The sequence below is a fragment of the Rhinopithecus bieti genome, unplaced genomic scaffold, assembly GCF_001698545.2.
Source record: "Rhinopithecus bieti isolate Rb0 unplaced genomic scaffold, ASM169854v2 scaffold_13400, whole genome shotgun sequence".
Lineage (NCBI taxonomy): Eukaryota > Metazoa > Chordata > Mammalia > Primates > Cercopithecidae > Rhinopithecus > Rhinopithecus bieti.
This window is the reverse complement of record NW_016807991.1, coordinates 887,400-900,444: the sequence shown is the minus strand read 5'-3', so window position 1 is coordinate 900,444 and position 13,045 is coordinate 887,400. Positions and strand designations below refer to the sequence as shown.

The 13,045-nt window shown below is 48.1% G+C and overlaps 1 protein-coding gene across 6 annotated transcripts in view; it reads left to right on the top strand.

Moving 5' to 3' along the window:
- Nucleotides 1-13,045, top strand: part of SLC39A11 (solute carrier family 39 member 11) — a 469,465-nt gene that overhangs the window by 371,273 nt on the left and 85,147 nt on the right. For all 6 annotated transcript variants that reach the window (XM_017884879.1, XM_017884878.1, XM_017884872.1 and 3 more), the window contains one exon: nt 12,770-12,839. In XM_017884879.1, coding sequence (XP_017740368.1) covers nt 12,770-12,839 — 70 coding nt within the window. The remainder of the gene's footprint in view (nt 1-12,769; nt 12,840-13,045) is intronic.

Below are 13,045 nucleotides of genomic sequence, written 5' to 3'. Positions count from 1 at the left end.
TGTGTCTCTTTGTGCGTGTGCTCTCAGCTGCAGGCCTCCCTAGCCAGGAGGGATGTGTGGCTGAGTTCCTGGTACGACTTCCATCTAGTGTTTTACGAATCTGAGTCTGGAGTCATAGAGGTGCTTTCAGACATGCTTTACCCTCTTTCTCCTAGAATGGTCCAACCACCTCAGAGGCAGTATTTTCCTAGGATCAGGCAGAAAGATCCCTGTGACCAGTGCTTAGGGACCTCCTGCCTTCAGTGTGCAGGTGTGGAGCTGGGGACTGTTCCCACTGACTAGGATGGGGTGGCACTTAGCAAAGCCTCCATCTGCAGCCCCAGTTTCCCAAGGGGACCAGAGAGCCTGCCCACCTCTGCTACCCACTTATCACATGATAGGCTTGTCTTGGGAAAAATAATTCCCTTCTGACCACACTACTCATTGCCTCATGTTCCCATCGTCCTGTGTCCTCACATTTACAGAGCTTCTTAGGTTATCCCTGCTTTCTAAGCCTCCCAGAGGAATTTGTTGTGAACATACAAGGTTCCCCAGAACATAACCCCGTTCACTTTCATACAGTGAATCTGTCAGATCCAGACACCTCCCTGCCTGCCGTGGACTTTGGACGTAGAGGGAAGAAACCCAGTGGCCAGGTGATTGAGGAGGCTCTGACTTTGGAGTCAAGGAACTTTGCTACAGGGTTGCAAGCTTTTCTACACCACAGCTTCACTGGTGGAACAGAGTCTTTGGGAGCAACAGATAGCAGCACTCCCCACTCAAAGGGCACAGGGATTTCATGATCATTCCCTGCTGGGCAAGGCAGGGGGGATCTTGAGTTTTTGTGACTTCCAAGATGGCAGCTCTTCTGACAGCAGGTCCCCCCACTGAGTCAGAACCTACCTGACCTGCCCCTTTGCTTCTGCTCAGTCCCTTGACCTCAAAACTAACAACTCCCTTGGTTATAAGCAATTACTCATTAAATAAATAAATAAAACCCAACAACCGCGTGTGCTCAGCTTGGCAGAAAGAGGCTCGGAGAGTAGACCGCGGTGCTCTTTCTGGTCCCTCTCCCACACCTGGTCTGTCCTTGAGTCTGCAGAGATACTTCTTCAGATTCAGGACAAACCCAGGTGTGGACGACCGTGGTGCAAGGTCAGGGGGAGTTGGCTGGAGGCGTGCATCTGGGCGTGACACGGAGCTCGTTGGTTGGAACAGCTCGGAATCTTCCATGCCAGTGTAGGCATTCTCTCCCTTTTTCTCTGAGGGAACACAGAGATCTGATCTTTGTCTGGTTATTGAGAACTAAAGCAAATTGAAATTGACTCTGAGATGTGGGCGTTTAATAAGATGCCTTCACCTGTTGTTTGAAGATGTGGCTGTCTGTCTTCAGTCATACAAACCAGGCGCTGCCTGTGTCTCCGCAGTCTGCTGGAGTCAGGCTCAATTCTAAGTCAGCAGCCATGACTGGAGAACAGCATTTTCTGGGTCTCTCACTGTTTCGGGGGATCCCAATGTGAAACAATCGGAGATGCTGAAAAAGCACACTTGTCAACATTAATTGGGAAGTAGTTATTTTAGTTACAATGGGGATTCATGTTAGAGTATCTTCAATTGTCAATATTTCTTCATAAACAGTAGGATATGACTTCATTGATAACAATTTTTTTTTTTTTTTTTTTGAGATGGAGCCTCCCTCTGTTGCCCAGGCTGGAGTGCAGTGGCACAATCTCAGCTCACTGCAACCTCTGCCTCCTGTGTTCAAGCGATTCTTCTGCCTAAGCCTCCTGATTAGCTGGGACTACAGGCTCCCGCCACCACACCTGGCTAATTTTTGTATTTTCAGGAGAGACAGGGTTTCCCCATGTTGGCCAAGCTAGTCTTGAACTCCTGACCTCAGGTGATCCACCCGCCTTGGCCTCCCAAAGTGCTGGGATTACAGGTGTGAGCCACGGCACCTGGCCTTATTGATAAAAATTTGATTTAAAGTCTACTTTTCTAGAACACCTCTATTTTCATCTTTACCCACATGTATCTTTTTCCAATATAAATAGCAGGATTAGTAATCCACACTAGAAAACTGCATCAAACTACTTTTTCAAGAAAATAAGTTGGTAAATTTCCATCCTTTATACAGCCTCTAACAGACTCCACAGGGATTCCCTGGCAATAGTACCTGGCTGGTTCTACCAACATTTGGTTTCATAATTGTGTAATATGATCAGAGTTCCTGCTTTCTTGGTTTTGCTTCCTGCTAGACTTTTGCAACCAAAGACAGGCCAGGCAGGGTTATCAGCACATCGCCAGCCAGCCAGTCTCCCCAGAAGGCTCAGCTACGTTTTGGCGCTCAGAGTGAAAATGAAGACAGCAGCCCTGCCCGGTGGTGTGTCTAAGACTGTGCATCGGCTCTCCTGATAGACTGTGGCTGGGAAATCCCTGTTGCAGTGTGACGTGACAGTGCTCCCTTCCCTGGTGTGTTGTCCTCTCCCAGTTTAGTGACAGTTCCCAGACAGGTTGGGACAGACGGGGAATCAAAGCTGAGCTTGTCCTTGGCTGGGGTGGTGGCTCGTGCCTGTAATTCCAGTACTTTGGGAGGCCGAGGTGGGCAGATCACCTGAGGTCAGGAGTTCAAGACCAGTCTGGCCAACCTGGCAAAACCCCGTCTCTACTAAAAATACAAAAATTAGCCAGGTGCAGTGGTGTGCACCTGTAGTCCCAGCTACTTGGGAAGCGGAAGTTGCAGTGAACTGAGATCACACTACTCCACTCCAGCCTGGGTGACAGAGTGAGACTCTGTCTCAAAGGAAACATTAAATAAATCTGAGCTTGTCCAGCACCTCAGAGGCTCTGGATGCAGCTGGAGGTGGGCACACCCTGTCCCCAAGGCCCCCATTGTCCACTCCAGCAATAGATGTTTCAACATGTTTTGTTTTTAGTTTTGTTTATTAAATTAGAGACAGGGTCTCACTCTGTCACCCAGACTGAAGTGCAGTAGTGTGATCATAGCTCACTGCAGCCTTGACTTCCTGGGCTCAAACGATCCTCTCTCCTCAGCCTCCTGAGTAGCTAGTACTACAGGTTCATGCCACCACACCCAGCCAATTTTTTGTGTGTGTGGTAGAGATAGGGTCTCACTATGTTGTCCGGGCTGATCTCAAACTCTTGGCCTCAAGTGATCCTCCCATTGCATCCTCCCTAGTAGCTGGGACTACAGGTGCACACCACCACATCCAGCTAATTTTTTTTTTTTTTTTTTTTTTTTTTTTTTTGAGATGGAGTCTCGCTCTGTCACCCAGGCTGGAGTGCAGTGGTGTGATCTCAGCTCACTGCAAACTCTGCCTCCTGGGTTCATGCCATTCTCCTGCCTCAGCCTCCTGAGTAGCTGGGACTACAGGCACCCGCCACCACACCCGGCTAATGTTTTGTATTTTTAGTAGAGATGGGGTTTCACCGTGGTCTCGATCTCCTGACCTCGTGATCCACCCGCCTCGGCCTCCCAAAGTGCTGGGATTATAGGCGTGAGCCACCGTGCCCAGCCAATTTTTAAATTTTTTTGTAGAGATGGGGTCTTGCTGTGTTGCCTAGGCTGGTCTTGAACTGGGCTCAAGAGATCTTCGTGCCTCGGCCTCCCAAATTGCTGGGATTACAGGAGTGAGCCACCACACCTGGCCACTCAACGTGGTTATTTTTCTGGCTTTTAATGAGTGCCTTTTGGGACCTGAGAATGTACATGTGGATGTTCAGCCTTGCTCCTAGAACTGAGTCCGTATTTACTGGTGAAGTGTCATCTGGCCTGAGGGATGTTATAAGGCTACCTGCCCTGTTCTTCCTAACCCACCTTCTCTCCTCATCCCAGTCATCCCTGACTGACGAGTAGCTCCCAGCTTCAGAGGGTACTCCTCATGCAGAGAAGGACACCCTTGACCTTCCTTCAGTTTCTTTATCATATGTTTCGAAGCTCTCCTCTCTCCAGCAAATTTTTGCCTCTTGCCTAAATCCATCTAGCTGTAATTTAAGTCATTTTTCTCTTACTCTGTCTTTAGGGGAGATGGAAATGAATAAGCCATCCCATAACTTGTCATTTCTCCACCCTTGGGGTTTGTTGGTGGTAGTAGTGGTGGTGGTGGCGGTGGCTGTGTATAATATTTATTAAGCCTCCACAAGGTCTTATCTGCTTATCTTAATTTAAATACTTTTTTAAATCAAGGAGGAAAAGTCGTGGCATCACCCCTTATTTTCTGTGTGGCCTTTGCATTGACATTTTCTAGGCTTCTTCTGGCTATAACTTCTGGAACTGATACTATGAGTGCTTAAACCAGAGGCCCAGCTGGAGAGCAAGTGGCGTGGAACAAAGAGATTTAGTGACATCCACATAATGCCCTCAGAGACAAAGAAATAATGGTACGGGCACAGGATGGAGAATGGTGGCTTCACAACAGCATACAGGGAAAGATTGAGCTTTTAGTTAGCTGTGAACCCAGGAGGAATCTCCCGTGAGAAAGCCACCCGAGAGGAATGTGTTCATGAGCTGCTGTGAGGTCTGGGTCAAGTCCAGAACGGGGAATGACAGCCCTGTACTTCCTACCCCTGGTCTGACCACCCTGAAACAGCTGTATCCTGTCTAGAAGCCCCTCTCATGCTGAGATGATCTGAGCTGGGCCAACATCCCAGGGAGCATAGTCTGGCAGGAAGAGAAGAATGTCCCCATAGCATCTCTGAGTGGGCCATTTCTGTCCCAGCAGCGGGCTCTGCCGAACCAAGGTAATTAATTGTACTTCTCAAGCTACCCTGTACAGGTGCCCCTTCCCATCCACTCATTACCAACGCCCATAAATGTCAGGTGCTATGGTCTGAATATTTGTGTTTCTCAAAAATGTGTGAGGCCAGGTGCTACTCAGGAGGTTGAGACAGGAGAATCGCTTGAACTGGGGAGGTGGAGGTTGCAGTGAGCTGAGATTGTGCCACTGTACTCCAGCCTGGGTGACAGAGCAGGACTGTGTCTCAAAAAAGAAAAGAAAAGATGTGTATGCTGAGATTCTAACCACCAATGCGATGGTATCAGGAAGTGAGACTCTGGGGAGGTGATCAGGTCTTGAGGTTGGAGCCCCCGTGAGTGGGATTAATGCCCGTGTAAAAGAGGCCCGAGAGAGAGGCCCCCTCACCTTTCCCATCATATGAGGACACAGCAAGGAACCCCCCCCATCTGTGAACCAGGAAGCTAGCCCTCACCAGATACCAACTCTGCAGGCACCTTGATCTCAGACTTCTCAGCCTCCAGAACTGGGCAAGAAGACTGCAAACTCCACCCCATGCCCTTAAAACTAAGAGCTGCTTATGGCTCCATTGAAAGAGAAAACACTTTTCATTGTTTGCTTTCCTACCACTGACTTAAACTCTAACAGTGTTCTATTAATATAATAGTTTGATTTTTTTTGTTTTCTGTAAGTGTCCCTCATCGGGAGAGAAGAAAAGTAACATTTGGCAATCTCTGAAGACATCTTTGTTATAACTGGGACAGGAGGTGCTACTGGCGTCTAGTGGGTAGAGGCCAGGGATGCTGCAAAACGCCCTACAGTGGCCAGAATAGTCCCCCACAACCAGATGTGAATAGTGAGGAACCCTGAACAGGCCTGTCAGGTCATTTCATTTTTTTTTTTTTCATTTTTTTTTTTTTTTTTTGAGATGGAGTCTCGCTCTGTCACCAGGTGGAGTGCAGTGGCGCGCATCTTGGCTCACTGCAAGCTTTTCCGCCTCCCAGATTCCACCGCCATTCTCCTGCCTCAGCCTCCCAAGTAAAGCTGGGGACTACAGGCACCCGCACCACACCTGGCTAATTTTGTATTTTTAGTAGAGACGGAGTTTCACCATGTTAGCCAGATGGTCTTGATCTCCTGACCCTCATGATCGCCCGCCTCTGGGCCTCCCAAAGTGTGGGATTTACAGACATGAGCCACCGTGCTCAGGCCAGGTACATTTCATTCATTTAACACAACCATCCTGTAAGCAAAGCAGTGTTATTCCCCTTTCACTTTTGCAAGAACCTTAAATAATATACTAAGATTTGAGCCCGGGTTTATCTCTACCCTTTTTGTTACTGTTTTCCACAGAGGAGGGCATGGAGGGATGGAGTTGCAAGGGCAATGGGGAGGTGGAGAGAGGCAGGCACAGCCGCCTTCCAGCCCCAGGAGGAGGTTGGAGTGAGCTGCTTCTGCTTTGGTGCTTATGTTCAAGTTTGTCCTCCAGACTCTGCCTCACCCTACGTTCAGTCGGACTTACTAACTCAGGCTAGGCAGTTCATTTTCCCTGAGCTAATGGCAATAGCTTTGTAAAGGGGCAAGAACTTATTCACAGTATGAGTTGGGTTTCTTCTATTTGCACTCGAGGTGGGATACCAGGGGCGTGAGCACCAGTGAGCATTTTTCCTCCTTTTCCACCCAGTGAGTTCTTTCTACCGTCTGTTGATCTTCAGTGTCGGCCTAAGTTCTCGTGGTGTTCTTTCTGCATGCGTAACTGATGTGTCCTGCCTTCTCATGAGCTTAACTCTCAGGGCTCACCTCTGTTTTCAGATGTGGTAACAAATACACTGTGTTTCCCCAGGACCTCTTCTTCCTGTTTCACTTTCTATGTCCAGGGGGAAAGTGGACTGAAGCCTCCTAAGGCAGCGTGGAGCTGTGGTTCCCTCCTGCCAGGGCCACTAGAGAACTGAGAGGAAAGATGTGCTTCTCTGCAAACCATCACAGAATGCTCATTTGTGAACTTTTGTCCCTGCTACTGGCCTGGCCCGAGGTACAGGATGGGCTGGAGGGAAAATGCATTCCCTTTGCTCCAAACCTCTTCAGGGTACGGAGACTCAGATGCCGGTGTTCACTACCCGTGGGGCCATGTCATAGCTGGAGGAAAGCTGCAAGCAAACTGGGCAGCAGAGGACACTTGCGGGTGGGGAATAGAATGAGAGACTGCGGTTCACGACCCAGCGCTGGCCTCCCCAGCTGGGTCACCTAGGGCAGGCCCTTTTCCTCATCTGCTCAGTGGGTTCTCCCTTCCCGAACCTCCCAAAGCTGTTGTGAGCATTTATATAAGTCAGCAAGCTGAGGCTGCTGAACTTCGAGCTAAACTACTCGAAGCGATTGTTTTGCTAATTAGCATGCACTATTATTTGCATTAAAATGACTAATTAGAAGAAAAATTTTAACAAAAGAGTCAACCAGCTGTTGTTTATGGTTTTAGAAAGTGAATTTTCTCAAAGGGAGGGATATGCCTGTCTAGTGTCAGGAAGTAGTTTCCTTGATTTCTCCCCAAGGGTCGCAGGTGAAGATCTGTGCCTTGCAGACCCACCATTACCGATGGATGGTCTCAGGTGTGTTAGTGCAAAACAAGGTTGAGAACAGCAGGCTTGTAAATACTGGACTCCTCAAAGGCAGGACACTGGCCAGGTGGCAGCAGGTCAGATGTTCTCGAAGTTCATATTCTCGTGACCATGGACACGGGCAGCTCCCACGACTCGGCCTGCACAAACGAGGCTGCCTCCTCCCTAATGGAAAGGATGTCAGAAACCCTCAGGCATACCCATCGCAGCCTGCCCTGAAATTCAGCTCTCACCAACGTCAGGCACCTCACGTAGGATACTATTCTTTTTTGAGATGGAGTCTCACACTGTCACCCAGACTGGAGTGCAGTGGCGCCATTTCGGCTCACTGCAACCTCTGCCTCCCGAGTTCAAGTGATTCTCCTGCCTCAGCCTCCCTTGTAGCTGGGATTAAAGGCGTGAGCCACCACGCCCAGGTATTGTTTTGTATTTTTAGTAGAGACGAGGTTTCACCATGTTGGCCAGGCTGGTCTTGAGCTCCTGATCTCAAGCAATTCGCCCACCTCAGCCTCCTAAAATGCTGGGATTACAGGCACGGGAGCCACCGTTCCTGGCTGGGTACTTCTTCTTGCCTACCTCTTTTGGATGGTGTCACATCCATCAGGCGAACCTTAAAATATTGAACATGGATCCACACCCCTTTGTGATACTTGAGTGGTGGCTTTCATCATATCTACTCCTGGAGTGGTGAAGGACCTACACCCTGGGCCTCAGACTCAGAACCCACCTGTGTCTCTCAGACCAGCTCCCATCACCTTCCCTCTCTGATCTGTGGACTGGAGGTGACAGTTCCAACCTATATTTGAATTAGCCATTTTAATGCAAATGATAGGGCTCTACATTAGGCCTCTAGGCTCCAAATTAGGCCTTGTCTTCAAGATCCTAATCTCTCTGTGATTCTTTGCCTTAGGAAATGGGGCACTGGTGGCCCTTTCTATGCTAGACACTGGACTATAAGCCTTATACCTACAGTGAAATGTATGTGTCGATACTAGTCTAGTCTATCATTGATTACTGTAAAAATACATAAATCTATTATAAAAAGTTAAAATTTATCAGAAATTACACCCTTAAACACAGGTCATATATGGTGCCACTCACAATGAAGAGAAATGTAAGCAAACATAAAGATGCAGTGTTAAGCCTCTAATCTCAGCACTTTGAGAAGCTGAGGCAGGAGGATCCCTTGAGGCTAGGAGTTCAAGATCAGCCTGGACAACTTAGTGAGACCATCTCTATGAAAAACTTTTTAAAAAATTAAAACATTTAAAAAATGATGTAATATTAAGTCGTAACTACATAGAATTAACTACAGCCCACTGTACTACTGCAACCATTTTGTAGCCACCTCCTGTTGCTGTTGCAGTGGGCTGACAGGGCTGAAGTGCTGCAGGTGTCTGCGTAAAAGGCCTTGTCGGGCTTGGCTTGGTGACTCACGCCTGTAAGTCACCGAGGCGAGTGAGGGCAGATCACCTGAGGTCAGGAGTTCGAGACCAGCCTGACCAACATAGAGAAACCCTGTCTCTACTAAAAATGCAAAATTAGCTGGGCATGGTGACACATGCCTATAATCCCAGCTACTCGGGAGGCTGAGGCAGGAGAATCACTTGAACACGGGAGGCAGAGGTTGTGGTGAGCCGAGATCGCGCCATTGCACTCCAGCCTGGGCAACAAGAGTGAAACTCCATCTCAAGTTCCATAATAAAAATAAAAAAGGCCTTGTGACACTAAGCATCACCTCGTGAGCAGTTCACCTCTGCAGTGAATTGCATATTACCGTAAAAAGTGATCTCTCTCAGTTCTTATGTATTTTTCATCATGTTTAGTGCAATACCGTAAACCTTGAATAATACCATAGGACCCATACAGAGTGCCGTTAGGGATACTGGAAGTGCTCCCAAGAAGCAAAGAAAAGTCATGACATTACAAGAAAAAATTAACTTGCTTCATATGTACCATAGTTTGAGGTCTGCAGCTGTGGGTGCCTGCCGTTTCAGTCAGACAACGCCTCTTTATGAACAGACAGTGTAAACATATGGTCCTGGTAAATACAGCACAGCACTGTAAATGTATTTTCTCTTCCTTATGATTTTCTTAGCATTAAGAACTTCTATGCAGCTTGCTTTACTGTAAGAATATAAGAAGTGTTATCTAGCTTACTTTCTTGTAAGAATACCGTATATAATATATATAGCACACAAAATATGTGTGCTATATATAAATTGACTTTATGTTCTTGGTAAGGCTTTTGGTCGGTATTAGACTATTAGTAACGTTTCTGGGGGAGTCAAAAGTTATATGTGGGTTTTCGACTGTGCAGGGGATTGGTGCCCCCAATCCCTGCATTGTTCAAGGTTGTCAACTGTAAATAAAAAATAATTTTTTAAAATGCATATCGATTTTAAAGCCTGGTTGCCATGGTAGTGCTGACTCCAGCCAACTACCTTCAGCTTCAGAGCTGTTAAAGGGAGAGTTTGGGAGCCTTCTCCGTGGCCTGCTTGGGTGTGTACATGCATGCTGAGAGGCCAGGCCCAGAAGGCTTGATGCTGCTGTCTGGTTTTGGAAAGACCTCCCTCTAACTACCTGGCTTCTGAACCTGGCAGGGGCCCAAGAGTCACAGCGGCTGATCTCTGGAGTCGAGCTTGCAGTGTGGGGCAAGCTGTAATGTCCTAGGACTCTGTGTCCTGACGTTGGTTGTTGTAAGAAAAGCGGAAAGATACCTGGTAGGGAATCAGAATCCCAAATTCTCACCAGGTGCAGTGGCTCATGCCTTTAATCCCAGCACGTTGGGAGGCCAACATGGTGAAACCCCATCTCTACTAAAAGTACAAAAATTAGCTGGGCATGGGGGCACACGCCTGTAATCCAGCTACTTGGGAGGCTGAGGCAGGAGAATCCCTTGAACCCAGGAGTGGAGGTTGCAGTGAGGTGAGATCGCACCACTGCACTCCAGCCTGGGCGACAGAGTGAGACTCTGTCTCAAGGAAAAAGAAAAAAGAATCCCAAATTCTCAACCTGCAGCTTACAGTGGTCACAGCTATCCCATCAGGACCCGGCAGGAGATCAAGCACAAAGGGTAAAATGAGGCAAAAAAAAAAAAGAACACCTTATTCCTTAGCAGGATCTTTGGGCTCCAGACCCCATTGCGGTCTCTTGTTGAGCCAGACTGCATCACAGGTGAGCACTTTCACCTGAACCTGGGATCAGTCTCCACTGCCTTCTTGTCCCTAGGTGTCTCCTGGAGTCAGTATCACAATTCTGGCATCCTGGACCCACTTCAAGCAGACAGGACACAAGGAAGAAATAGGCTGTACTAAGAGGCAGTGAATCAAAAGAAAATGAGTTCCTCTCACTCAGTAGATTTTTATATCTTCCCTCTTCTTAAAAAAAAGTTCTAATTTGACCCCCCAAAGCCCTTGGTCTTGCTGCTGAACAGTGGTGGTAATTCAGTAGTTCTCCTTCGTGTTTGGATCGACGGGAATCATTGCCCTCTTCAGAGATGTCAGAAGCGTCCTGACGCTGTGCTTCCACCCCTTTGGTCCACGGCCACTGGTCAGGTCCATTTCCTTCCATGACTGTCACTACTCCATCAGATACACGCAGACCAGCGTCATCCTCCCACATCTGATCCCTAGGTGAGTGGCTAGTGAACTTGGCAAGCCCGTGAACCACAGGAAAGGACCTGAAAACCCATCTTGTCTAGCCCGGTGCTGCAAGCTCGACTCTAGCCACCCCCTCCGTGTAGACCGCATCTTCTGCACCATTTGAGGGTGGTTCCTCTGCAAGCTGGAATGTTCTTCAAAGAGCAGTCATATAAAAATGTATGCTTGGCTGGGCGTGGTGGCTCATGCTTGTAATCCCAGCACTTTGGGAGGCCAAGGCAAGTGGAACACAAGGTTGGGAGATCGAGACCATCCTGGCTAACACAGTGAAAGCCCGTCTCTACTAAAAATACAAAACATTAGCCGGGTGTGGTGGCGGGCACCTGTAGTCCCAGCTACTCAGGAGGCTGAGGCAGGAGAATCACTTGAACACGGGAGGCGGAGCTTGCAGTGAGCCGAGATGGCGCCACCGCCCTCCAGCCTGGGCAACAGAGCAAGACTCTGTCTCAATAAAAAATAAAAATAAATAAAAATGCAAATGCATGCTGGTGGTGGTGATCGTGCCACCCCTCCTCCTTTCCTGCTGACAAGACCCCAGTTTATTCAGATGGCGGCTCCCTTGATTTCAGGGAGCATGGGCAGGGTAGACTCTTTCCCAGCCCCAGAGAGGGATGGAGACTGGCCTCAATCCATCCTGGAGTCTCAGGATTTGGGGCCTGAGGCCGTGATGGATCCAGGGATGGGTGTTTGCTCCTGTTCTGGCCAAAGAGGTATGAGGGATGCAGGGAAAGGCATTCATTCCAGAGTAATGAGACAAAGACTTGATAAAGAAAGGTTTCTACCTTTCTACTTTCTTCTTGCCTAGGATGTAGTTGAGATGCCTGGAGGTAGCACCGTCACTTTGCAACTATGAGGACCTAATGGTGAGGATGAAGAAAAAAAAAAAAACGAAAACAAAAGACGCCTGTGCCTACAGTGACATCATTGGGCTGCCGTATCAACCTTGGACTTTCTGTTGCATGAGCTAATAAATAAAGCCCTGTGTGTTTAGGCCAGGGGTTATGAAAAGTCCAGATAGTAAATATTTTAGGTTTCAGGCCATACGGTTTCTGTCCCAACTGCTCCACTGTGCTAATGTACATGAAACCAGCCATAAACAATTCGTCAGCCAATAAGCATGGCTGTGTGCCAATACAACTTCATTTACAGACACTCAAATTTGAATTTTATATAATTTTCTTTTTTCTTTTTCTTTTTTTTTTTTTGAGACAGAGTCTCACTTTGTTACCCATACTGGAGGGCAGTGGCACACTCTTGGCTTCCTGCAACCTCTGCCTCCTATGTTCAAGTGATTCTCCTGCCTCAGCCTCTCGAGTAAGCTGGGATTACAGGTGTGCACCACCATGCCCTGCTAACTTTCGTATTTTTAGTAGAGATGGGATTTCACCACGTTGACCAGGCTGGTCTCGAACTCCTGACCTCAGGTGATCTGCCTGTCTCGGCCTCCCAGAGTGGTGGCATTACAGGCATGAGCCACCGTGCCTGGCCAAATTTTATATAATTTTCATGTGTCATGAAGTAGTCTTTGTTTTTTCAATTACTTAAAAAATACAAAAATCATTCCTAGATTGCAGGCTATAGAGAAGTGGGCAGCAGTCATTTGGACCCCATGCCTTAGTTTCCCTGGGTTTAAGCTGCTGTTAGTATGATTTCCTGTGACTGGCAGCCTCATGCAGTCCTACTTGACACAGTGACAGTAATGGTGATGTTCCTTATTGGGAAATATTCCTAACCCCTCTTGTTTTTCTTACATCTATTTCAGAGGGTCTCGCTGTTGGAGTTGGATTCGGGGCTATAGAAAAGACGGCATCTGCTACCTTTGAGAGTGCCAGGTAAGCCAGCACCCTGGTACCCCAGAGCATGGTTCTGCACCCAGGGGTGCTCCGAGTGTGCATGTTACCTGGGTGGGCTGTCTGTGCATTATCATTCCGCACCCCAGCCCCACTGTTGGAGGCCGCATGGGGTCCGGTGAAGGCCATCCCTGAGAGAGGAGTCTCCTGAGAGAGGAGTCTTTCAAATGAGCTATTAAGTAGGTGAT